The sequence below is a fragment of the Pelophylax lessonae genome (assembly GCF_965119305.1).
Source record: "Pelophylax lessonae genome assembly, chromosome: 1".
In the NCBI taxonomy this organism is placed as follows: domain Eukaryota; kingdom Metazoa; phylum Chordata; class Amphibia; order Anura; family Ranidae; genus Pelophylax; species Pelophylax lessonae.
The window spans coordinates 624,009,416-624,036,391 of record NC_138768.1 but is presented as its reverse complement, the minus strand read 5'-3'; the positions used below and the strand labels follow the sequence as shown (position 1 = coordinate 624,036,391).

At 43.7% G+C, this 26,976-nt stretch overlaps 1 protein-coding gene across 1 annotated transcript in view; it reads right to left on the bottom strand.

Moving 5' to 3' along the window:
- USP53 (ubiquitin specific peptidase 53) overlaps positions 1-26,976 on the bottom strand; it is a 73,197-nt gene that overhangs the window by 11,406 nt on the left and 34,815 nt on the right. The window contains exons 6-12 of the mRNA XM_082242999.1: positions 15,727-15,832; positions 15,156-15,302; positions 12,713-12,862; positions 10,930-11,098; positions 9,382-9,516; positions 7,370-7,513; positions 4,956-5,691 (exon numbers count right to left, since the gene is read on the bottom strand). Of these exons, the coding sequence (XP_082099125.1) occupies positions 4,956-5,691; positions 7,370-7,513; positions 9,382-9,516; positions 10,930-11,098; positions 12,713-12,862; positions 15,156-15,302; positions 15,727-15,832 (1,587 nt within the window). The remainder of the gene's footprint in view (positions 1-4,955; positions 5,692-7,369; positions 7,514-9,381; positions 9,517-10,929; positions 11,099-12,712; positions 12,863-15,155; positions 15,303-15,726; positions 15,833-26,976) is intronic.

Sequence of the window (26,976 nt, the reverse complement as noted above, 5' to 3'; positions counted from 1 at the left end):
CATATCATTCACATACAAAAAACTTGGGGTAATTTTACGGTTTTGTTTTTTTTTTTTTTTTTTTTTTTTTAATTCAGGAAATTCTCCACCCCCCCCCCCCCAAATGTGTTTAAAAAACTGCTGCGCAAATACCGTGTGACATAAAAAATTGCAACACCCACCATTTTATTCTATAGGGTCAATTATATATAAGGTTTTTGGGTTCTTAGTAATTTTCTTGCAAAAACTGATTTTTACATGTAGGAGCGAAGTGTCAGAATAGGCTTGGGAAGCAAGTTGTTACAAAAAGAAAAAAAGAAAGACTAGTGCCTAACTTTTAGCTGGTCCCTAGATTCAAAGTTAATTTGTCAAGCACTGCACTAATGGTCCTAAATGGGCTGAATGATATAGTGAATTAAACATAACTATTACTTGATAAAACTGCATTATGTGCAATGTCTATGTACATTTTGTGTTCAGAAAATGAAGTAGCACTTTGTCAGACTTGCTAAACTTTTTGCTACTACAAGTTTATGACTTTGTGGGGTTTTAATGTCCACATGTTAAAGCTATTTCACACGGTATTTACATTAAATTTATTGTTCTCTTTGCAACTCTCCAGTCCAGTTTTACAGTATATGAACAGGGTTTTGTTTTTTGTCAGGGACAGAACATGTTCCCCTGGCTGCTTAAAAATGTGCTGAAGATAGTTTACTCCCTTTGATCACCTTAGGGTGGTAGCATGTGTGTAGGGTTTACGTGTCAAATATAATCGCCATAATATTACTACCAATTCATACTACAGGCCTGAATGGAAAAATTGGGAAAATACTATTCATTGTATACTGCAGTCCCCTAACGAAAGAAAAAAATATTCATATTTGTGGAACAAAGAGTCAATTACTTTTATAGACCTTTTAGAATTGTTTTTAAATGGACAAAAGAAAAGGTTTGGTCAGAAATGAAAATTTAGGCTGAAAGTTTTGATTTTTTTTACAAGTTCACAGCTTGAGATCAGCGCTGCATAGTCAACAGGATGATGAAACCGATTGTAGAGACTCCAGGTCACAGTTGCAGGCTGCATACTTTATTTTGGCTGAAGAATCCAGAATACTCAGGAATTGCAGTGTTTAGTGTAACAATCTATAAACCTTAGGCTTCAAAGCTTAAAGTGAACTTGTTCTGGTCTACAAAAACAGTTACACAGCTGAAATGAAGACACGTAGTTCCTGCAAGTATCTGGGTCAACCTTAAAGTAGAACTATAGGAAAAACTCTTTTTTTTTTTTTAATGATAGAGTAAGGAAGGGCTATAACACATTTATTTTTTGCCATCTGTGCCCCATTGGGAGAAGTTACTTTCACTTCCTGTCACATTGCCAAAACAGACGCGAGAGGAAATCCTTGCAAATTAAGGGAATCCTTTGGGGACCCCCAGGCCTTCAGAACTAGTGTCCCCATTGGAATATTTTTACTCTATTCCTTTTCTGGGGACAACCCAAAATTAGGGATTTTCGTTAACTATCAATGAGAATGGTAAACAGGACAGATAAAGAGGGTGAATCTCCCTAATGGAGGTACAGACCACAATAAAAACTGACAGGTGTTCTAATCCATCTCCACTTCGTCCAGAACTAAAGAAAAAAAGTTTTGCCTTTAGGTATACTTTAAATGCCAAAGAGTTCCGAGAGGCCATGTGTTGCTCCCATTGATACTAGGCTCAGGATATAAATGGGGCCTCAATTTCTCCCCAAGTCTAGATAACACCTAACCCGTTCTGATGCTAGGGACTCTGATACTGGCAGATAATGTTTACAAGACAGGGTGGGGCTTAGCAGCATAGTAAATATTTCTCTTGATTACAGACTGCAGGGACTCTTTTAGACATACAACTTCCTAGTCTTGCAAGTAGTTAACAGAATCCACAGGACGCAAATAGTAGACCTTGCATATACGCCGCTCAAAAAAACGAAAAGGAACTTTTTGAAAACACACCAGATCTCAATGGGGCAAAATATCATGCTGGATATCCATACTGATATTGACTGGGTAATGTGTTGGGAACGAAAGGATGCCACATTGATGGAAATTAAAATTCTCAGGAGGGCTGAACTCAAAGACACCCCAAAAATCAAAGTGAAAAAATGATGCAGCAGGCTAGTCCATTTAGCTCAAAATTCATTGCAGCAACTCAAAATGGTACTCAGTAGTTTGTATGGCCCCCACGTTAGTATGCATGCCTGACAATGTCGGGGCATGCTCCTTTTGAGACGAATGGTGCCCTGGAGTATTTCCTCCCAGATCTGGACCAGGGAATCACTGAGCTCCTGAACAGACTGAAGCGCAACCTGGCGGCGTTGGATGAACCAAAACAAAAGTCCCAAAGGTGTTCTATTGGATTTAGGTCAGACAAGCAAGGGGGGCATTCAATGGTATTAATTCCTTCATCCTCCAGGAACTGGCTGCATACTCTCGCCACGAGGCCAGGCATTGTCATGCACCAGGAGGAACCCAGGACCCACTGCACCAGCATAGGGTATGACAATGGATCCAAAGATTTCATCCAGATACCCAATGGCAGTTAAGGTGCCATTGTCTAGCCTGTAGAGGTCTGTGTGCCCACCATGGATAGGCCTCCCCAGACCATCACAGACCCACCACCAATCCGGTCATGCTGAATGATGTTACAGGCAGCATAAAGTTCTCCATGGCTTTTCCAGAACCTTTCACGTCTGTCAAATGTGTGCTCAGGGTGAACCTGCTCATCTGTGAAAAGCACAGGGCGCCAGTTGCAGGCCTGCCAATTCTAGTGTTCAATGGCAAATGCCAAATCGAGCTCCAGTGTCGGGCAGTGAGCACAGGGCCCACTAGAGGACGTTGGGGCCCTCAGGCCACCCTCATGAAGTGTAACCCTGATTGGTTGTTTTTGGTTGATTGTTATGTAGGGCTCCATCAGTGCTCATCCTGCTCCTCCTTGCACGAAGGAGTAGATACGGGGCCTGCTGATGGGTTAAGAACCTTCTATGGACCTGTCCAGCTCTCCCAGAGTAACTGCCTGTCTCCTAGAATCTCCTCCATGCTCTTGAGACAGCACCAGGAGACACAGGAAACCTGCCAATGGCATGTATTGATGTGCCATCCTGGAGGAGTTGGAATGCCTGTGCAACCTCTATAGGGGCCAGATATCCCCTCATGCTTACCAGTAGTGACACTGACCCTAGCCAAATGCAAAACTAGTGAAAAACAGTCAGAAGGGGGGAAAAAAATTCAGTGCCTCCACCTGTAAAAATATTCTGTTTTGGAGGTTGTCTCATTGTTTCCTATCTAGTGCTCCTGTTAATTTCATTAACACCAAAGCAGCTGAAATTGATTAACAACCCCCTCTGCTATTTAACTGACCAGATCAATATCCTAGGAGTTTAACTGACTTGATGCTATACTCTGATTAAAAAGTGTTCCTTTAATTTTTTTGAGAAGTGTATAAACAAATTTCAAGATATACACACAGAAATATATTTTTAAAATATTACAACGAACCTATACTATATCACTGGATAACCGTGATGACAAGAAGCCTTTACTTACCCTCTATATGCTCCCCCGCAGGAACATTCAGCCACGGATTCCCCTAAAACATCTGCTTCTTCTGGGTATGGTGAGCACATGGATCTCCCCTGCATTCTAAAATGCTGCTCCCAATGGCCTAGTAATCAACGGTTAGACCCAAGTGCTTTCACACAGGGGGAAGGGGTCCTTAAGTAAGTAGGCTATGGCCAAGTGTAACATGTGAATGGGAAGTGTAACTGTATGAGGAAGGCAAAAACCTACTCCTTACAATGCTTGCCAACTAACCTGTTACCCAGCCTAAACAAGTAAAGACAGACCATTTATTATGCAGTGTCAGCTACATTCACACCTGAGCATAGCGTTTTCACGCGTTTTTAACCGTGATTTTTACAGGCGTTTTTTGTGCAGGCGTTTTTAGATTGAATAGAGACCAATGGAAAACACTTGTAATCTGCCCAAAAAGAAGCTCATGTACTTTTTTGAGCATTGGGCGTTTTGCTCACAGTATCAAAACGCTCAGATCCTCAGATAGGACTGGTCTTTTTGGGCGTTTTGAGAGCTGATCCTAGAGCAGAAAAACTCCCCAAAAACGCCCCAAAACGCCTACATGTGAATGGAGCCTTACTGTATATTAAACCGATTTACATGAACATGAGAAAAATATCTCAGAAGGGGCATTTAAAGAGCAAGTAATCCCTCCTCTGACACTTTTACCTATAGGTAAGCCTATAATAAGGCTTACCTATAGGTACTGTAAATATCTCCTAAACATGTACCGTTTAGGAGATATTTACCTTACATGCAGCCAGTGATGTCACTGGCGCATGTGCTCTGAAGGAACGGCCGCTGGTGCCGTTTCTTCAGAGCCCCGTGCCGTGACCGTCGGCTCCCGCGCGGGAGTGACGTCACCGCGGCTCCAGCCAATCAGGTGGCCGGATGCCGCGATCCCAGCTAAGCGGGCGGCACGGCGGGGGCTCGTTCTTAGGTAAGTATTTCATAATGAGCTAGTATGCGATGCATACTAGCTCATTATGGGTTTCTCTTTCAGGTTTCAGAAAAAAAAAAAAAAAACTTGAGGGTTTACAACCTCTTTAATAAAAGGATAAATAACTAGTCATGAGTAATCCACTTCTGTGTGTAAATTACAGCTATAAACACTAGACCTCTAAGGATAAATATATTTATGTGAAAATGTTTAAAGCTTCCTCTACCTGCTCACAGAGATTGAAATATATGCAATTTCATACTTACGTGACAAACATTTTACAAATATTTAGACACAACCATTATCAGTAAATAAATTATGTATAACACCTTTATATATTCTTATTTTTTTAAGGAACAGATAAATGGGTTGAATTGAAGTCTTTTATCGGTCTAAAGTTTAGCTTTAATAATTTTAGGACTTACCTGTACTGACTTAATTCCTGAATAACTTTCATATCAGCAAAGCTGGTTCCTTCGATTACAGGAGAATCCAGATTACTTGAGCCACTGCTAATGTGATCACTACTTTCATATCCAGACTCAGCTCTTTGAATTTGCCAGCTGTCAAGATGGTACATCTTAGAATCTGGGTTAGGTTTGTTCCTTTCAGCCTGGCTTTTTCCTACCGATTCCAGAGAACTTCTACTGCCAGATTCCTGTTTTATCTCATCCTCATAAATAGTCATCAGAACCTTTTTCTTAGGGCTCTCCTTTGAGCAGTGGTTATGGCTTTGATCCTTAGCAGAATGAGGTTTTCCATTAGTGTTTGCTAAGTGCCGTGGACTGGACTGGCTTTTCTCATCATTAAAAATGCTGTCCACATTGAGAGTCTCTCGCATTGGCCGCCAGGTCTTTTTGGTTCTACCAGTTCCTTTCTCCTTGTACTCCTGACTGCTGTCTGTATCATAGCCATTTGAGGTACTATTCTTCACTCGAGTTAGCTGCTTTGATTCAGATATGGCAGTCTGTCCTGTACTAGATGATGACATTTGTCGGGGCTGCTGGTCAGACCTCTGTTGCTTATACGGACCTTTTCCTTGACTGCTGAAGAAGTGAGGATCTGGGTACTGTCTGAAGCCGTTCACTGGAATCGAGGATATAGGTTTGAGCTGCATTCCAGAAAAGGACTGTGAATGGTATGGAACACCCCCAGACGTTGCTATGTAAGAGACAAATATACAAATGTAAACCAACCAGCTAAAAAAACAGCAGGTAGTTTAGGAAGAAAGACTCACATCAATACTAAGTACGCTACACAGCTGTATGGTTGTTCTGCAATACAGGCCACAAAAGAAGTCATTCACAAAACAGACCGAGCACAAGTTACAGTAAGGTCTTTCACATGAGTGTTCAATTAGGTTTGCCCATCAGTTCTTCAGGTGGACCTAATCAAACAGTCAATTCATCCCTATGGACAGGCAGGTGTATCCATTTACACCTGCCTAACTCTAGGTCTGCTGAAAAAAAAAAAAAAAAACAAAAAACTTAAAACGCATTCGTCCTCTTCTGTTAAGGCGGAGAGGATCAGAGGTAGTTGGTCGTAAAATGGGCAGCCGAGTCCATTTACTCCAGGCCACCCATTCAGCAGAGCGGCTCTGTCCGTGTCCACTCTGCAGACACAGAGGACACAATAGGGTAGAATTACTAAAACTGGTGCACTGAAAATCTGGGGCAGCTGCGCATGGTGGCCAATCAGCTTCTAACTTGAGCTTGTTTAATTGAAAGATAAGTTCACCCTTGGGAACATGTTACGCCCGATTTTAGGATGGAACATGTAACCTATTCCCAGTGCTGCAACCGCTAACCCCTTCCCCGTGGCAGCAGACCAGGTAGAAGTTCCCCGTACTAGCTTTCACAGTTGGAAAACAGCACAGACGTACGGGGCTCCGCCCACATGATCGCGTCATTTATACACACAGCTCTGTGTGTCTTAATGAACCACAAGCCCCGACATCCTTGGGGGGCTGTTGGCTTGTAGTTATCAATGAACTACCACGGCACTGTGAATCAGCTTACCCATACGGGATGTATGGCAAAACCAATACACTGACAGTGTGCAAGAGACTTGCATGGCATCAGTGATCTGCTGATCACTGGTGCAATGCTTTTCAGGCTCCTGCAACAAAAAAGTAATAAATGCACATTTATCTATCTGCACTTTTTTTTTTTTTATTTAAGTGAACTAATCCTTAAAGCTTTGGCAATAAAACCTAGAAGCAGATTGGTTTCTATGCAGAGCTGCACCAGATTTTGCACTTACCAGTTTTAGTAAATCCCGGATGTGTCCTCCACCCGCTCTGTTCTGATCAGCAGGTGATCTGTGAGCTGATGTGAATGGAATCTGCCCTATGTGAAAGCAGCCTAAAGGCCTATACACGAGATAAAAAATTGGAAGTAAAATTTCCCCCGAACGATCTGCTGATTTTCTAATTGTTAGTATAGTGCTTTTCGACAGCCGATTACAAATGTTTGAACAAAAACTGGATGTGCAGGCTATAAATTTTTTATCGTACGCAAACACAACGTCCGATTTTCATTTAATTTTTACAGTTTTTGTCTGAAAAAAAAAATCGTAAGAGCAAGACTACACATGCTCGGAAAGGAAAGAACACATACAAAACAATTCAACACGACATCACTTCTGAAGTTGAATTCAGTTGTACAAGAACTTTCATATGAAAGGAACAGCTTCACTTTCATATAAGACTGGCATGCAACAAAAACCGGATGAAAAGTCATTTGATAATCTGATGGTGTGTAGGAGTCTTCATTATCAAGCTACATAAAGTTATCAGGTACACAGGCAGAGCGAATGACAAGAAATATAGTTCTATTACCTTTTGGCTTAGCAAGATCTTTCTTCTGGGGTTTATCAACAATTTTTCGCTGTGCAGCTGTGCTTTTTAGGTTCTGTACTCTTTGAGCACATTCCCGAGACAAATCTTTTAACTTTTCCTGCTGATCATTTCGTCCTAATTTAACTTCAGGAGGAAAAGAAAAAAAAAAAAAAAAAAGGGAAAAAACATATTGAATCCAGTCTATCACTCCTGTGTTTGCATTTACTGTTTGTCCACTTGGTCATGAATCACTTATCTGTACAGTACAAGAACAGAAGTGAAATTTACCAAACAGCTTAGTCTGCAGATGTCAATGATTAACTTTCAGCCATCTTACTAGTAAAGTTTCCTGAAAATTCATGTCATTCATGCAGTAATAAAGACCTTTCCCGTCTGTACATTATGCACTTTACTGAAAAACTGATCACTTTTGCTACATTAGCACTGTGCCACATAACATGTAATATTTTTCATTCAATCTAAAACAATTTCCTCACATAACTATTCAGTTAACAAATCTGTACAGGATTACATTCGTATAGCAATTCCAAAAGAGAGTAACTGCGCAAAAATAGAAACAAGATACTTGTTTCCTGGATATGTAAAATAATATGTTTGGCTGGTTGATATAGGTGACTACACATTTCTGTGCTTTGCATAAACCTATTGTGTAGGCTCCAAAACCAGATTTTAGCTAATCAGCAAAATACAAAAAACAAAATTTCTCTGACTTTAAAAGTCACAGCACTTCATCTGTTAGAGGTGCCAAACAAACACTGAATTTAAAAATCAAAGCCAAAATCTTTTGGACTGTTTTGACTGTCTTTGGCAAGTTTTGGACTGAGTTGAAGTGTTAAAACTCCTGTTTATTTTACACTAGTCTCTGTCTCTGCTGGAGAGATTCCCCTCAAATTGTCCTTGTAAATCAATGTAACAAGGACAGAAAGGATATATGAAACCTAAAACCGGTCGCAGCTTTCAAGCTATACATTTAAATATGTTTTAACATCCGCAGCAGGTGATGGCCAAGGGAAGTGTTTTTTATGGACAATTAAAGGCTTAAAATTTTAAAAGCCACCTGTAACATTGACAGACATGACAACAGAACTGCATCTTCCAAAAAAACATTTCCTACACAGTAGGTTGTTAATAAAAAGTATTTGTTACTCATTATCTAGCTCCTGGCATTTGTCTAGCAATGCTTCATGTGTGAGCCTGTGTAAGCATTACTATGCTTCAGCTTTCTATACCCATTTTTATTAAGGGAGACATAGCTGTTAAAGTGGGAGTAAACTCCCATGGTAGATATTTACCTATAGGTAAACCAATAATAAGGCTTACCTAAAGGTACTGTAAATATCTCCTAAACATGCACCGTTTAGGAGATATTTACTTGTGAATTGGCCAGTGATGTCACCGGCACATGCTCTGAAGAAATGGCATGCCAGTGCCATTCCTTCAAAATCCAATGCATACTAGCACATTATAACTTTGCCTTGCAGATTTAAAAAAAAAAAAAAAAAAAAAAAAGCATGGCGGTTCACTACCACTTTAATACAATTACCATCGAGTGTGGTGAAAGGTTATGTAAAATAAGGTTGCAATGCTAAAGACGGTGGTTTAAAGTGACAAACATCACCATATTTTTATAGCGGTGAAAGGTTGATAAAGAAAATAATTGCTGCAGAATGCCAAATACTACAGAGATCACATTATTAATGAGTCATTAAAGTAAATCGGTAATGACCACCAAATTGTATGTCATTACTATACTGCGTGGCACTTGAAAATGCCCGTGTTTATCTCCATAAATCTCTTGCTTTGTACTTGGTAGTGAATACGGTGTTCTAGGCATTGTACTAAGCCCCCACTACCTGTAATTTATGTCAAATGCTAGAAAATATACCAACCACACTCCAAGGAGGGGGCCTTAGTGACAATCTGAAGAAAAGCTGGGACCCTTCATTTAGCTTGGACCTAGATAGAATCCAGGGCTCTGCCAGGGAACTTACCAGGTCCTCGGCCAGTACTTGATTGAGCAACCCCTCGATTGAATCCTGTATCATCTGCTGGATACCTATAACCACTGTTCTGATAAATATTCTCTCCAATATCAGAATCTCTGTTATACTCTGTCTTTTTTTGTTCTGTAAACAAAGAAAAAATGTTCAATATTTCTTCCTGGAATTTAAAGAGACTGTCCCTACCTGATTATACCTTCAGCAACTTTCAAAGTTTTGCTGTTAGTCAAGTATTGGGTCATCTGGCTAGTGTCAGATGTTGCCACTACCTCCCATCCTCCTTCCCATATTTCTATTTGCCAATGCTAGAATGGGTAGCCTCACTGTACAAAAAGATGTGTGCTGAAGGCAGGGCAGGCAAGTTGACCAATTTACAGATAATTAGCATTTGTGAGGAGTATATTTGTCTGACTTGAGTGTTCTAATGCTGGGTTTCAATGTACGTTTTTTTTTCCCCATTTAACCGTGTCGAAAGAAAAAAAAAAAAAAAAAGGAAAAAGACAGATCCCTGCATCAACACAAACTATGTTGATGCAGGGATCTTCCCCTCCACTGTTCGATTATATTCTGACAGACTCTCTCCCCCCTTCCCCCCCCCCCCCCCAATCGAACACTCTGACCAAACGTTGGTTTTAGATAATGACCGACACACTTGAGTGTGTTGTCCAATTAGAGCCCAATGCGCATGCGCTGGTGACATCACCTGCTGCTACAAATGTGAATATCTCCTAAATGTTGCATGTTTAGGAGGTATTCACTATACCTACAGGTAAGCCTTATTATAGGCTTACCTGCAGGTCCATGTAAAATAGTGGACTTTACTATCACTTTAACTAAACTTTTTGTCCATATACATATTCAAGCAACTTGAAACTTAATGGTATGAAAAGCGTAAGATCATATCAAGAATATATTTTTTGGGAGGGACAAACAAGGATTTCTTTTCAATGTATTTTCTTCCCATGTTCTCTATATTTTAAGCAAAAGTAAATAAAAGTAGATTTTTAATTAGTATGAACAATGATAAATTTTAAAGCATATATGCAGCAGCAAAAAAAGCGAACACCCAACCACCGCACTGAACATATGTGTCCAGGGTGGAATGAGGCTGTGTGAGCAATCACTGCATGCAGGTGTTAATGGCAGCTCTTGGTTAAGGATTCTCATCAGGAGCCAGTGGGAAGGGCTATGTATCATGTTACTGCTGTAAAAGCCAATCACAGCAGTCTCAAATAATAGAAGTGGCACCGACTCCAGGCAGTAAAGCCCTACCTAAAGAGCCGCCGGGAGGTGGTGTTCAGGGTCATTACTTTGAGCCTTGCTTGACGTCATCTACAGCATATATATTTTGATTATGTTTTAAACAGACGCGGATGCTTGAACCTCTCTGTACAGCAAATCAGTGCAGAACAGAACCTTGCCTACCTTTGTCACAGCCAGTCCTGGCAGTTAAACCCATAGGGGAATGTCTAGTGGGGGGAAGACTCTAGGAACTGCAAAATACATCCTTAACTGTCAAAGAATATGAAGTCAAGGTACCTGTGCCATCATTGTGGAAGACCCTCTTGTATTGAGACCAATGGAGGACTTGCCTCAGGGCATCATCTGTGGTCACTGCAGTGCCATCAGGATTGGCATAAAATAAAAGCAAAGGCTGGTAATGACACCGAATGCACTTGGTGACTACGTCTTTCCATTTGGTACCAACCTGAAATAAAGAGGGAACATAAACTTCAGGTATAATAGAAAATGTTAAGATACCTTTCAAATGCCCATATATAAAAAGTAGTAAGAACTCAATTTTGCTCTAAAATCAATCTACAATGCACCACTCTCAGTAAAGCACTCTTCTTACATTGGCCTGTAATTGTCTGTGTTTAGAGGACCGCAGTTATTCCCCTAAGTGCAGCACAACCATTCCTACAAGAGTCTAGAGAAGATTCCAGTTGGTGTGTGTTCTATAACTTGGTACCCAAGACAATAATGGTATTTCAACACCAACATTTAACCCCTTAGCGTCAACGGAACACAAATATGGGGCCTCGGCCTTGGGGGGTTGTACCAAGGTGATGCCTGGGGCATCATCCTGGTACCGTTGTTTAGAGCAGACAATTGGCTTTTTTGTAATGACAACCGATGCAGCTCAGCAGCCACTCGGCTGTCATGGTTGTAAGCTCTAACGAGCAGGGCCTTCAATTTCTCCTGTATTGAATTGTATTGTCTTCCCTCATATTGTAAAGCGCTGCGCAAACTGTTGGCGCTATATAAATCCTGTATAATAATAATAATAAATACAAGGAGCGGGGGGGGGGGGGGGGGGAATGCCGCCCCCCTCCCCCTTCCAGCTGCCTTGCGTGGCTTGCCCGGGTCTCCCCTCCCACCGGGCGACCCGAGTGACCAGCACGTCCACCGGCTGGTCGAGGACCCGAACAAAGCCGCATTTGGCTCTGATCAAGTCTCCGATGTAAAAACCCGGAAGCGATGCCATGATATCACTTCCAGCTACTGGAGCCCTGAAGGCGCCAGGTTTAAAAAAAAAAAAAAAAAAATTTTGCGTTTTGAATGCTTTGAAGTGCAGAGGGGGGATTTGGGGTTTTTAAGACCCCAGATCCCTCCATAAAGAGCATCTGTCACTGCCTATTACTTTTTACAAAGAATGTTTACATTCCTTTTGACAGTGATAAAAGTGATCTAAATATTTTCGTTTTTAAAAGAATAGAGTAAAAATAAAAAATTAAAGAGCCCCGTGCCTCCGTGCTCACGCGCAGAAGTGAACGTATGCGCGCAAGTCGCGCCCGCATATGAAAAACTGTTCAACCGCACATGAGAGGCATCGTTGGATCATCAGAGCAAGAGCAATAATTCTACCACAAGACCTCCTCTGTAACTCTAAACTGATAGCCGTTAAAAATTTTTAAAGCATCGCCTATAGAGATTTTTAAGTACCGAAGTTCTTCACCATTGCACAAGTGAGCACAATTTTAAAGTATCTATTTACTCTGTGTAATATCTTTCACATTATACAAAAAAATTGGGCTAACTTTACGGTTTTATTTTTTAATTCATGAAAGTGTATTTTTTCCCAAAAAAGTGCATTTGAAAGACCGCTGCGCAAATACCATGTAACAAAATATTGCAACGATCACCATTTTATTCTATAGGGTCTCTGCTAAAAAAAGAATATATGTTTAGGGGTTCTAAGCAATTTTCTAGCAAAAAATGCTGATTTTAACTTGTAAGCAACATAGGTTAGAAAAAGGCTTAGAGTCGAAGGGGTTAAGCATGCATTTTGGTTCCATTTCAACAAAAAGCAAAAACGTACCTCTTTTACTGAAGCATCATCAAACAAAACCCATCTGGCACTTTTTGTGTGATAGGCGAAGGCACAATAGTGTCGGCTCGTGTAGCAGATCATGCCTACAAGGTAAAGCCTACTTTCTTTTGCTTGTTCATCTGTCACTCTAAAAAATAACTAAAAAAAAAAAAAAATTAAGAAACATTATAAACTTACCATGTACTCCACAGAATTTGCTGTTTTGTTACTAAAGGCTTGGTGTACCTTGATTTTGAGGCCAAACCCCCAGCTACGTGTCATGTCCAAAAGGACAGCCTCAATGCAGCTTTAAAACCATGTCCTCATTCACCTCAAAGTGCAGAACCTGCAGAGCAATCCATGCTCAAAATTTCAAAGAAGCAGCACTGACATAGTTTATGCTGGTCTCTCAGAAGCTCAGCTTTCCCACCCAGAGCATCTGCTTCTGGGTTTATAATAGAAATTAGAAAGCTGGATGACTGTTGAGTCATTGTGAGAGCAGAGCTACCGAGAGAAGAGATATCCGTGCTCTTTTGTGAACAATGAGATTCAAAATTAAGGAAAGGCAAAAATATAAACCAACTTTTACATGTTGCATGTGCATAATATCACGAAGATTTACACTGCAATTTATTAGAAAATGTGTCAGATGAAAGCAATCCAGTAGCAGTGCAGTCCCAGGATCACTTCCACACACATTAACTTTACAGCCACCCGATCCATTTTAAAAGGGCTGGGAAGAGGACATCTCCCACCCCCAGCTACTGTTCCCAGGCTCTCTCAATCTCATCCGGGAGACCAGGAATCGATGCGAGTGGGTTGGGTCGTCCGAGAAGAGAGGAGAAGGAACATCTCTTATCTGACAAATGAAGCTGGAAACTATGTGTATTATGTCAGTTTCAGTTCTTTGTTTACTGGCTGTTACCAGGCAGTGGGGCAGCTGATCAAACCAGTTAGGCCTCATTTACACCAAGGGTTTTTTGTACAATTAAGCTCAAAGCTCCAAAAAAATTCAACAACCTAAACCCCATGCTTTTAAATTGTGCCTCTTCACACACGAGTGCTCATGTGCCTGTACCTCAAAGGTCTGAAGCTCAAAGAGATACATAAGCTACTTTTGTAGCAGAATGGGGCATTTTGATCACAACAGAATTCAATGGGAACACATGAAAAGTGCCTGAAAATGAACGTTTCTCAAGCCTAACAAACTATCTCCTCCTAGCAGCCAGCTTTCCATTGGCTAAACACCCAAGCCTCAATACACCTGAAAAAAACATGCAAAAATGCACAGGAAAAAAAAAAAAAAAAAGTGTGTAAAGACTCATGCTCTGGTGTTAATGCAGTCATATGTTAGAGATATAAAGAAAGACAGACATACTTGGTATTGGCAATTTAACCCATAGCTAATTTATTAGTTCCTTATAGAGTAGAAATTGGTGCAAACCTTTGTAATTTTTTATTTATTTATTTTTTAAATTTTCCTTCCTTGCCTGTTCCAAATGCAAAAAAAGTAACAAATCTTCTCCTGGGGCTCATCCCCGCAGGGAGCCAGGTGGGGGTAAAGCGGTGGTTCCTCTAAAGAAAGACAAGCAGCTGATTACTGCTGTACACATGACGAAGCTGCAATGGCTTGCTTCACAGAAATAAACAGTACTGTGGGCAGTTTGTCCTGGCTTGCCCTTTTCCAAATTTGTGCTGGGAACCGAGATTGTGGTCTGAGCATACTGATATCATCACAGGTTTAAATGCATTTAAGGCATATTTGTGCAACATATATTGTGCAACATATAGTATAAAACACAACATATAGCATATAGTCTCTTCTCATGCATGCTAGATGCTTATGCGATCACTGTCTGCAGGTATTATTTCCCTTTTTTGGCATTTACCTAGGCTCTTCTAATCACCTTCTCACTGGCTGTCAAACACCTCTTAAAAGCTCTCCACTGCAAATCATTTTTTCAATGGGTGGCAAGGACCGCCTCACATTTGAATTAACCCTTACACTGTACCAGTGGAACAGATGTGCATGTATAAGACTTACTCAACTTGTTTAGTAACTTACATTAGTCCATTGAAGAAGATAATAGGAAAATAAACTGTAGCTAAACAGATTTTCTGCATCGCAAATCAGTGTATCACCATGCTGCTTTTAGTCTGCCATTGACACTTGATCACCAGTACCTCCAGCAAGAACCCGAACTTTAGTAAGTTTGAAATTATCTAAACTCTGGTTAAGCAGTTAAAGTCGCACTTTACTCATACCCTCACTGGTTATCATAGGCTTGCATGTAAACCAACAGCTCCTGTGAATGTCTGTGCAATGCTTAACATAAAATACATAGAGCACATATAAAAAGGTTGATTTCCCCCTACTTAAACATTCTAGACATTTGTTCTTTAAAAGAGACAAGAGGAGAAAAAAGAAGAAGAAGAAAAAAAAAAAAATTACCCCCGGCAAGTAAAGCTGTGTGGCCAAATTCCGTACAACGTCCTCTGTCAAATCAGAGTTTTCAGAATCCCAAACCAGACCAATAGTTACTATCTCTGGACAGTTCATTAGCACTCGGCGGATTTTGATCTTTTGACCACAATTGCTCTAAAAAAAAAAAAAAAAAAAAAAAATTAAAATGCAGTTTAAGATGAATATTTCAGTAAAATCTTTAGCTTTAAATATATATTTATTCCTGAATATCTTGTAGGCAATGCTTTATGTAATTACATTCATTCTTCAGTGGACTACATAAAAGAAATCTGAAGCACAGAATATGCTTTATGCGCATGTAGCATTTAGTTGGAGGTGTTTGATGCAATGATTGCTAGTAATCTGCCCTTCAAAATAATGCTATTTTTAAAACGTGAAAATACAGCGCAACAGCACTAAGCACTCCTATGTAAAGGAAAGATTGCATTAAAAATGACATTAAACTGTTTAGACGTAAGAAAAACACAATATTTGAATCAAAGATATGGTTCATAACTCAAATGCACAATAGTTGAACATTAACCCTTAAAACACTTACAGGACATTTCCTAAAGTCATCTGCAGTATTTGCAGCCTGCAGTAGCTCTGCAAACATCTCCGGCTTCAGACGTTCATGTCGTTCCAGCATTCTGTCGACTTCATTACTAAATAAAAAAAAAAAAAAAGTTTTAGGTGTTGCAAAGGTTCCAGCACAGATATATTCACTGTAGAATATACTCAACTGTCCAATATTCTTCTTCCACACAAATACAAGTTTAAGGAGTGAACATCATTGGGGGGGGGGGGGGGGGTCAGTTTCCTTAGCAGTTTTGTTTTGCATTGTCCATTTCAGAATTTGGGGTTTGGAGGAGCCAGGCTAGAGACAGGAAATCATTTCCCCTATACAAAGTTTATATTGCATTTTTTTGTCTCAAAAAAAGGCTCTTTACACTTAAAAAGGGGCAAAAAAACATGCAGTTGTGCTGCAATTTGAATGCCCCCCCCCTCCCCTCAAGCTGAAAAAGGAGCAGACATGATACACATACGAGTACACATACCGTGGCTTTGCTGCCTTGCATGCACCACCACATACATGTGGTTATGGTGTGGTGGTTTGGTTTTTAGGGGTAAAACAGGTAGTGCGGAGGCAACACAATATATTCTCAAACATCCTCTAAAGGAGCGATCCACTGTGGAGTGTAAACTAAATATAGTGTAAAGAGAAAAGTCAGAATGAAGAAAGTGAAGGCAATTAAGTCTCTCTTGGGGCCTCTGTTCTCTTCTCGGATTGTCGTGTGTAACTGTAGCCTTCCCCTTGTCTTGTTCCCATTTTTCACTTATGCATTGGCAGTAATGTGCACTCTAAGCACCCAAATGTGAACCGTAAAATTAATTTTAATTCAGCAGAAACTGCACTCATTCTTATGTAGATAAAACAGGAATTTTCTTTTCACAAGATGGGTTAACAAAAGTGAATCATCACACAATTGATTCTGTCAACATTTTTAATTTCTTTAGCAAATCATTCTGTTTTAATATAATGCAGTTAATATAAGAGTAACACAACTGACATGTGGATAGAATTGTGCATGCACCAAAAAAAAAAATGACTTTTTGTAAAATCTTACCGTAAAATTCCTTTCTCTGAGTCCTCCGACAGTCGCCGCCCATTCACACAGTCTTCACTAATGGGGTATGGGGTATTGCTTCCTCTCCGCAGGAGTTTCTAGGCATAAGACTTGTAAAAGAACAATTCATCTGCATAATCACACCCATGGGGGCTATCCTAGTCCAATACCCCCCTGCAATAGCCACCCCCAACTCAGTTTGGTCGCAAGCAGTAATAGTGTAGAAAAAACACCAAAAGGAGGGGCGGGGGCGGCAACTGTCGGAGGACTCAGAGAAAGTAATTTTACGGTAAGATTTTACAAAAATTCAGTTTTCTCTTACGTCTTCCGAAAGTCGCCGCCCATTCACACAGTCTTCACGAATGGGGATGTCCCAAAGCAGTGTAGACATGAGGGGTGGGCAACGCAACCGTCAGAAAGGCAACGCAGTACCCACATCAGAGAAAGGAACCTTACATGAACAGAAAGGCAACCTTCTGGGTAACAAAAAAAGGGCTCAACAGAAGCAACAACCCAGGAAAACAAATAACCAAGGGGAAAACAACCCCAACAGCAAGGGACCCAAACAAAACCAGGGTTCCCTATGGCACTGCCGCACAGAGAACTTTGCTGCCAAAGGAGGCATCAGCTGATGCCAGAACATCAATTTTATAGAATTTGGAAAAGGTGTGCACCAACGACCAAGTTGCAGCCTTGCACACCTGGGCCACCGAAGCCTGATGCCGGAAGGCCCAGGACGCACTCACCGACCTGGTAGAATGCGCCTTGACAGGGAAGGGAGGAACCCGTTCCCGCAACAAATAAGCCTGTACAATGGTCTGTCTGATCCCTTTGGCAATGGTTGCCGCAGACGCAGCCATACCCTTCCGAGGTCCCTCAGGAAGGACAAAGAGGGAATGCGATTTCCGAAAGGATTCAGTCGATGACAGGTAAACCCTGATCGCCCTGACAACATCCAAAGAACCTCTTTTGGATGCTTAGGGTTCGCACAAAGTGAAGGTAAAACAATGTCCTCATTCAGGTGAAAATCCAAAACCACCTTTGGCAGAAAGGACTTATTAGGTCGCAAGACCACCTTATCCCTATGAACCACTAGGTAAGGGGAACGGCAAGACAACGCCGCCAACTCGCTACCAGGAACGCAACCTTCTTAGATAGCATAGGTAACGAAATTTCCCTGATATTTTCAAATGGGGAACGCTGCAACATGGACAGAACCAAGTTAAAGTCCCATGGAGGTAAGGGCTCCCGTCTAGGAGGGGCCAAGTGACGCACACCTTGAATAAAGGTGCGAATCAAGGAATTAGACACCACAGGGCGCTGGAAGAGAATAGCCAGTGCAGATACCTGGCCCTTAATCGTGGCCAACGCAAGACGCTGGTCCACACCAGCCTGGAGGAAAGCCAATACCCTTGCCACCGAGTAGGAACGAGGAGAGAAACCCCTGGACTCACACCAGGCAAAGTAATCTTTCCATGTACGGTAATAAATCTTACCAGAAGAGGCTTTTCTAGCCTTGATCAAAGTAGGAATGACCTCTGGAGGAGAGACCCCTGTCTCTCAGGACCTGGCTTTCAACAGCCAGGCCGTTAAAGCCAGCGACTGTAAAGCAGGATGGAAGATCGGTCCCTGAGACATTAGATCTTCTCACATTGGCAGCCGCCACAGAGGCTCTACGGCCAGGTAAACGATGTCTGCGTACCAGGAACGGCGAGGCCAGTCCGGCGCTACCAGAATCACCAGTGATTGTTCCGAGGCCAACCTGCGAAGGAACCTGGACAACAACTAAATCGGAGGAAAAGCATATATCAGTTGATACTGATGCCAAAGCACCACCAGCGCATCCGAGGCGTCTGCCAGAGGATCGCGCGTTCTTGCCACGAACCTTTCCACCTTGTGGTTTAGCCGAGACGCGAACAGATCCACATCCGGGGATCTCCACTTCGCACACAGCATCTGAAAACACCTCCGGGTGTAGGGACCATTCCCCCTGGTCCAGGGTCTGGCGGCTCAGATAGTCAGCCTGCCAATTTTCCACACCCGGAATGTGAACTGCCCAAGACAGGATACCGGTCACCTCCTGGGCCGCCCGGGCACTGCTGGTGCCCCCTTGGTAATTGATGTAAGCCACCGCAGTGGCATTGTTCGTCTGCACCTGTACAGGACGGCCCTGAAGACAATCCGACCAATGGATCAGGCACAGCCTGATCGCTCTTAATTCCAAAAAATGTTTATCGGGAGGGAGGATTCCTTCACCGACCAAGTGCCCTGGGCAGACAGGTTGCCCAGAACGCCACCCCAGCCCGACAGGCTGGCATCCATGGTTATCACTGTCCACAGAATTGGCCGGAAGGATTTTCCGTCCGACACAGCCGGGGACTGAAGCCACCACAATAGATCTATTCTGGTCTGGCGACTCAGAGACACCCTCAGGTCCAAGGACTGAGGCAGTCTGTCCCACCTGGCGAGGATCTCCGCTTGGAGAGCTCGCGTGTCAAACTGTGCAAATGGTATCGCCTCGAAGGCCGACACCATCAATCCCAGGGACCGCATACAGGTCCGGAGTGACGAGGATTCGTTGTCCCTGAGGGACCTGACCTCGTCCTGTAGGGTCCGGAGCTTGTCCTCCGGTAAGAACACCTTTGCTTGAGCAGAGTCCAGAACCATTCCCAGATACGGGAGACGAACTTAAGGCGACAAGGTAGACTTCTGAATGTTGATCGTCCAACCGAACTCCTGGAGCGTCTGGACCGTAGTGGACAGATCGCACAACAGGCTCTGACTGGCACTCGATCTTACCAGGAGAACGTCCAGATAACCTAAGTCCGCAATGCCCTGTGCCCGCAACAGGCCCAGAACCGGCGCCAACACTTTGGTAAAGACCCTTGGAGCCAAAGCGAGACCGAAAGGTAACGCCACAAACTGGTAATGATCCTCCGCGATAGCGAATCGGAGGTACCTCTGATGACCCTCGAAAATGGGGGGATGTGCAGATACGCATCCTTCAGGTCTATAGAGGCCAGGAACTCCCCCGTATTCAGGGAGGCTACCACTGAGCGGAGTGATTCCATGCTGAATTTTCGAACGAGCACGAAGCGTTTCAAAGCTTTTAAGTCCAGAATCGGACGCACTTTGCCCTCCTTTCTGGGCACAGTGAACAGATTCGAATAAAACCCCCGAAACCTGTCCCGATGAGGCACCCTGGGCGAGGAGATCCTGCACCGACTGATGCAGGTCCTGAAACCGCCCCGGGGTCAAATGAAGATTTGAGGGAAAGAATCTGTCTGCCGGCCGTGAAAGAAATTCGATCTTGTACCCTGACCGAATGATTTCCTGAACCCACCTGTACTTGATTCGGAGCTGCCAAGGTTGGAGGAAACCGCGCAAACGTCCCCCCACCCCTGAAACGGATGAGGGCACCCCTTCAGGCAGAGGCGGACTGAGCCACCATCCCAGCTTGGCCGGATTTTTGTTTGCCGAACCAGGGCTTTTTCTGGTCACCTTGGCCCTTGAAGGGTTTTCCCTTGTTCTGCGCCTTGAAGGTACGAAAGGACCCCTGATTAGGTTTAAAGGAGGAGCCCCGCTTACCACGGAAACATTTTCCCTTAGTGTTCTGGGGCAGCAGAGTGCTCTTACCCCCAGTGACTCCTTTAACCAATTCATCCATGGATTCCCCAAAAAGGCGAGACCCCGCATAGGGGATATCAGCCACCGTCTTCCTGGATTTTTAACCAGATAAGTCGACGGTTAATCACTGCGACACTAGACAGGCGTATTGTCAAAGGGGCCTCATTTAGGGCCGCATCGCACAAACACATGACCCCTTGATAAATCTGATCCAAGTCCAACCCGCCACAGCCTGAGCCACCATTACAGAGGCAAACATAGGCTTGAGCATGGAACCGGCCACCATGTAGGAATGGCGGGCAAGAGATCCTAGCGTCCTATCAGTAGGGTCACTAAACACTGGAGAGTCTTCGGTGGGGACCAGAGTAGCCTTGTTCAATCTGGCTACCGTGTGATCCACTTGAGGGGGCACACATTAGCGCGCAACCGTAGCAGCCGAAAAAGGGTAGAGAAGTTGAAACTTCTTAGGCACCACGAAGGTGTGTTTTAAATTACGCCATAGCTCATTCACCTTATGGTGACACTCTGCGGGGCAAGGAAAAACCTGGGCCGTCTTGCGGGTCCTGTGTGTACCAAAAGAGGACACAACGCCCGGAGGATTGGGCTCATTCTCCAAATGTAGTGTTTCCTTTACGGCAAGAATCAGCGTATCCATAGCTGCGCGTTGCTCTGGCGTCCCAGGGGGGGAGGGGGGGAATCATCCACCCCAGCAACCTCCGCCTCCACCTCAGACTCTTGCGGGTCCTGAGAAGAGCGAGACCCTGAAAGGGCCACGCTACCTACAGCAACCAGGCCCCCCCCGAATCAGAAGAAAAAGAAATCCTAGGCCTTTTTCTAGCAGCACGTTCAGTCATCAGCACATCCATTTTTGACACCAAAGTTGCCACAACAGCAGTCAAATTAGTCAGGGTAGAGGATTCAGAGGAACCTGAATCCCCCACCAAAGCTGGAGGGAATTTGCTGTCCTGGGATTCCATATCAGAAATGAAAAAGTTTTTTTTTTTTGTACTGGCCCTTTAAGAGCGCCGCGGACCCCCGCAGCACACCGCTATAAGGACTGTGAGACACAAACCCCCCCGCAGGGACAAAATATGACCAGGAAGATTGCACAAGTAGGAAAGGAAAGGAACAGCAGGACAGAACCCCACAAGTGTGTTACCAGCTCCTTTGGTCGGTCTGTGAGAAAGAAGGAAGTGATGTCACCACCGGAGGCTGAACTGAGGCTGCAGACCAAGGAAAAATGGATGCCTATTGAAACTAATGGGAGGCTTCGGCAAGATGGCCGCCGACATGTGCTCGGAACGATAGTTTGCCACATGCAAGATGGCGCCAAAATACACTACATAGCATGCTGTACAAGCGTCCATTGTGAAGCCAGAAATGGCGCCCACACTAAAAAGGACGAACGGCGGTTTTTAACCCCGCAGCGGTCGCCGCATGTGTCTGTACCTCCAAGCACCCTAAAGAGACATTAGGAGAGGGACCCCCAAAAACCCCACACAGCGGTGCTGTGAGAGAATAAAAACCCTGCAGGGACTGGGACCAGGGAGACACACAGGACTGCCGACCCCAGACAGAGGCCCCACACAGAGTGTACTTACCTGTACCCGATGGCGTGGGGTGCCTCATATCAAACAGGAAACCGCCCACCCTCAGATGGCAGGGGAGTGCCGTCAGCCAGAAACGCAAAACACTAGTAGTGCACGGACGAACCTATGCTGTGTCCAGTGAGGTAGCCACCTCACAGGCTGCATCCCTGAGGACAGGGATGGGTCGTAAGCGAGGCCAGGGCGAACACATAGCCTGCGAAACGCTCAATGGTAGGCTGGGATTCCATCTGACCCTCTGTCCTGGAAAACCAGGACGGTCAGTCCGATTCCCAGCTCCGCAAAAGCCGTCTTCATCCGAAGATCCAACTAACTAGCGCTGATAAAACAGCTAGCAATGTAAAGAAAAATGAAATTTTTAGAAAATAAATCATAAAAGAAAAGAAGAAGGCTGAGACTGTAGCCTCAGCACAGGGAAGCCTATCCACTCCTAAGCTAGGCAGAAGGCAAACTGAGTTGGGATGGCTATTGCAGGTGGGTATTGGACTAGAAGGACAGCCCCCATGGGTGTGACTATGTAGATGAATTGTTTTACAAGTCTTATGCCTAGAAACTCCTGCGGAGAGGAAGCAATATCCCATTAGTGAAGACTGAATGGGCGGCGACTGTCGGAGGACATAAGAGAAATAGGTAATCATGAGTGAGACACATACCCCAGACTATATTAATAAAGATGAACTCCAGAGTGACATATATACATACGAGGGGACGGTTTTACACACAGCCCTTTATGTGATCCAGATACTCCTGCCAGAGAGCAAAGCTAAATCCTCAACCTCAGACTAGACCAGCAGCTTGCTGGTCACAATAAATTACCAACTAAACGATCACAGCACAGGATTGTATTTCTAGCCCAAACTTACATCATGTTACAACACAAATCAAGACCCAAAAACCTCTACATTCTAAAACTCTGCATCCAAAATGTCTGCGCCAAATGTAATCGATTCTGTGCTACATCTCCATTTTGAATAATCTACAAGGTGACTGAGAATAAAGAAACAATCTTGAAAGAACATGAAATAAGGCATTTGTAAGGCTCCATACATTTATATCACATGTACTCATTTCTACCAAAGGTTAGAGCACATTAGCGAAGGCACGCAGTAGCTAAATTACAGAGAGATCACATAATCAGACATGTAGTAAAGTAGTTTTTGAAAACATTGACAGTAAATGATTTGCACTCTGGAGGTCAGGATTTATAAGCTAACAGCTCTTTGTTGCTCTTACAGCAAATTGAGGAAGGAGCACAACGAGGCAACGCAGCAGTTCAGTGAAAGAACATCTGCTTGTGTCTGGAACCCTGGGCCCAAATAACATGGTGCACTTTCAGACTGAGTCACAATTGAAAAAGGCAGCAATTTAAATAAAACATTAACATGCTAAAAACCTCCCACGCCTCTGTAACTGTGCATTATTTATCCGAAGATTGGAAAAAAATAAAATAAAAAAAAAAAAAAACTTTCCTAACAAAAGCTTATATAGCCCATGACTCACTTGAAATCAGAGTGTAGAGTAGAGTAATTTTTCCTGCCACTCATGGCTGAAACCAAAGAGAAATGTTTTTGACTGTTTTTTAATCTAATATTTTCATAGGAATACGCTTTGTGTTTAAAAATGTAACATTTATAATATGTGATATTTCAAATAGCTGGTAGTGTTAGAGCTTTTGGGTCCTTATTTACACACTTTCATGCTAAGATTAGGAGAAGGTTGCCAGATTGGACGCTTGCCCTGTAGATATGAGGAATACCACCTTGTGGGTGAGCGTAGAGGGATGTTTCTGAGAGATGCCCTGTCTCTCAGAAAAAGCGTAGGGCGAGAGAAAACTCCACTGGGACTTTAAGGGTACTCCAAATGTCATCAATCAGAAATATTTATCATTTAAATCAAATCATAGGACTAAAAATACAAGGGTGGTGCAAATTGCTGGTTTCATGTGTATATAGTAGGCACACTTTTAATTAGGGCTGGTTCATTCTCTATCCATCTATATTTACACACACATACATATATTATTCACTTTTCCCGACCGATATATCGATATCGGCCCCGGAAATTGCCAACATTACCGATATTGTCATGACATCATTGCGTATGTTGCGCCACGTGCCTGGGCCTATCCTTCTGCCTTCTTAGGCTGTCTCCCTCGCCTTGGACAGCCTCGTCTGGATTTAGGACTACTCTCTCGGGAGTGTAACATAGCAGCCCAGTGCCAGCCAGCCACCCAGCCCCTGTGCCAGCCATCCACCCACCACAGGGTGTGGTGCCAGCCACCCACCATCACAGGGTGTCAGCCAGCCACCACCACCAGGTGCCAGCCAGCCAGCTACCCATCACCACCGGGTGCCAGCCAGCCAGCTACCCATCACCACCGGGTGCCAGCCAGCCAGCTACCCATCACCACCGGGTGCCAGCCAGCCAGCTACCCATCACCACCGGGTGCCAGCCAGCCACCCACCCACCACAGGGTGCCAGCCAGCCACCCACCCACCACAGGGTGCCAGCCAGCCACCCACCCACCACAGGGTGCCAGCCAGCCACCCACCACAGGGTACCAGCCAGCCAGCCACCCACCACCTCATGGCAAAGAACTCTCTGAGGATCTAAAAAAAAGAATTGTTGCTCTAGATAAAGATGACCTAGGCTATAAGAAGTCTGCCAAGACCCTGAAACTGAGCTGCAGCACGGTGGCCAATACCATCTAGCAGTTTAACAGGACAGGTTCCACTCCGAACAGGCCTCGCCATGGTCAACCAAAGAAGTTGAGTGCATGTGCTCAGCGTCATATCCAGAGGTTGTCTTTGGGAAATAGATGTATGAGTGGTGCCAGCATTGCTGCAGAGGTTGAAGGGGTGGGGGGGGGGGGGGGGGGTCAGCCTGTCTGTGCTCAGACGCATACTGCATCAAGTTGGTCTGCATGGCAGTCATCCCAGAAGGAAGCCTCTTCTAAAGATGATGCACAAAAAAGTCCTCAAACAGTTTGCTGAAGACAAGCAGACTAAGGACATGGATATCTGGAACCATGTCCTGTGGTCTGATGAGACCAAGATAAACTGATTTGGTTCAGATGGTGTCAAGCATGTGTAGCGGCAACCAGGTGAGGATTACAAAAACGAGTTTGTCTTGCCTATAGTCAAGCATGGTGGTGGGAGTGTCATGGTCTGGGGCTGCATGAGTGCTGCTGGCACTAGGGAGCTACAGTTCATTGAGGGAACCATGAATGCCAACATGTACTGTGACATACTTAAGCAGAGCATGATCCCCTCACTTCAGAGACTGGGCTGCAGGGAAGCAATCCAACATGATAATGACCCCAAACACACCTCAAAAGAGGAGGTTTAGGTCTGGAGACATGCTTGGCTGAGCATCTGAGGGGGCATCCTCAAACAGAAGGTGGAGAAGCACAAGCTCTCTAATATCCACTAGCTACGTGATGTCATCATGGAGGAGTGGAAGAGGACACCAGTGGCAACCTGTGAAGCTATGGTGAACTCCATGCCCAAGAGGGTTAAGGCAGTGCTGGAAAATAATGGTGGCCACACAAAATATTGACACTTTGGGCCCAATTTGGACATATTTCACTAAAGAGGTGTACTCACTTTTGTTGCCAGTGGTTTAGACATTAATGGCTGCGGGGATTTTTTTTTTGAGGGGACAGCAAATTTACCCCATTATATAAGCTGTACACTCACTACTTTACATTGTAGCAAAGTGTCATTTCCCATGATGCTCATGCACTCTGCAGTGTAGGTGAGCAACGTGGGAAATGTAGTTCCAAAACATCTGGGGTGCCAAGGTTCGCCATCACTGGCCTAGGCCATCTTTATGTAGAGCAACAATTCTTTTTTTCAGATCCTCAGAGAGTTCTTTGCCATGAGGTGCCATGTTGAACTTCCAGTGACCAGTATGAGAGAGTGAGAGCCATACCACCAAATTTAACACACCTGCTCCCCATTCACACCTGAGACCTTGTAACACTAACGAGTCACGATGCCGGGGAGGGAAAATAGCTAATTTGGACATTGTAATTTAGGGGTGTACTCACTCGCAATTTAGACAATACTGGCTGTGTATGGGGTCAATTTGAGGGGACAGCCAATTCACACTGTTATAAAAGCTGTATACTCACTACTTCACACACACACACACACACACACACACACACACACACACACACACACACACACACACACACACACACACGTCACCAAAAGTATTGGGACGCCTGCCTTACACCCACACGAACTTTAACGGCATCTTAGTCCATAGGGTTCAAGACTGAGTTGGCCCACCCTTTGCAGCTATAACAGCTTCAGCTCTTTTGGGAAGCTGTCCACAAGGTTTAGGAGTGGGTCTAAGAGAATGTTTGACCACTCTTCCAGAAGCGCATTTGTGAAATTAGGAACTGATGTTGGACGCAAAAGCATGGCTCGCAGCCTCCTCTCTAATTCCTCCCAAAGGTGTTCTAGCGAGTTGAGGTCAGGACTCTCTGCAGGCCAGTCAAGTTCCTCCACCTCAAACTCGCTCATCTATGTCTTTCTGGACTTTGTGCACTAAAGCCTCCTAAGCTCCAGAAAGAGCTGAATGCACATCATGTAAACTCCAAATTACATAGCACAAGCAACTAAAGCATTACAGGGATGTTTTAACTAAATTTACAAAGATTACCAAATTAATCTCAATGTGAATTTTATCAAAACACTGGTAATGTTCTTGGGGGTTCCTAAACAGACAATAGTATCAGAACAGAGATAACTTGAGAGCAAACCGCAGGAGAAAGACATTAGGAGCCAGGAACGCCGGTGGGGAGCCCCAAGAAGAGAAGGATCGGGGAAAAATAAAAAAAAACTTTACAATTAGTTTAACCACTTCCTTCCCAAGCCTACTCTGACACTTCGCTCCTACATGTAAAAATCCTATTTTTGCTAGAAAATTACTTCG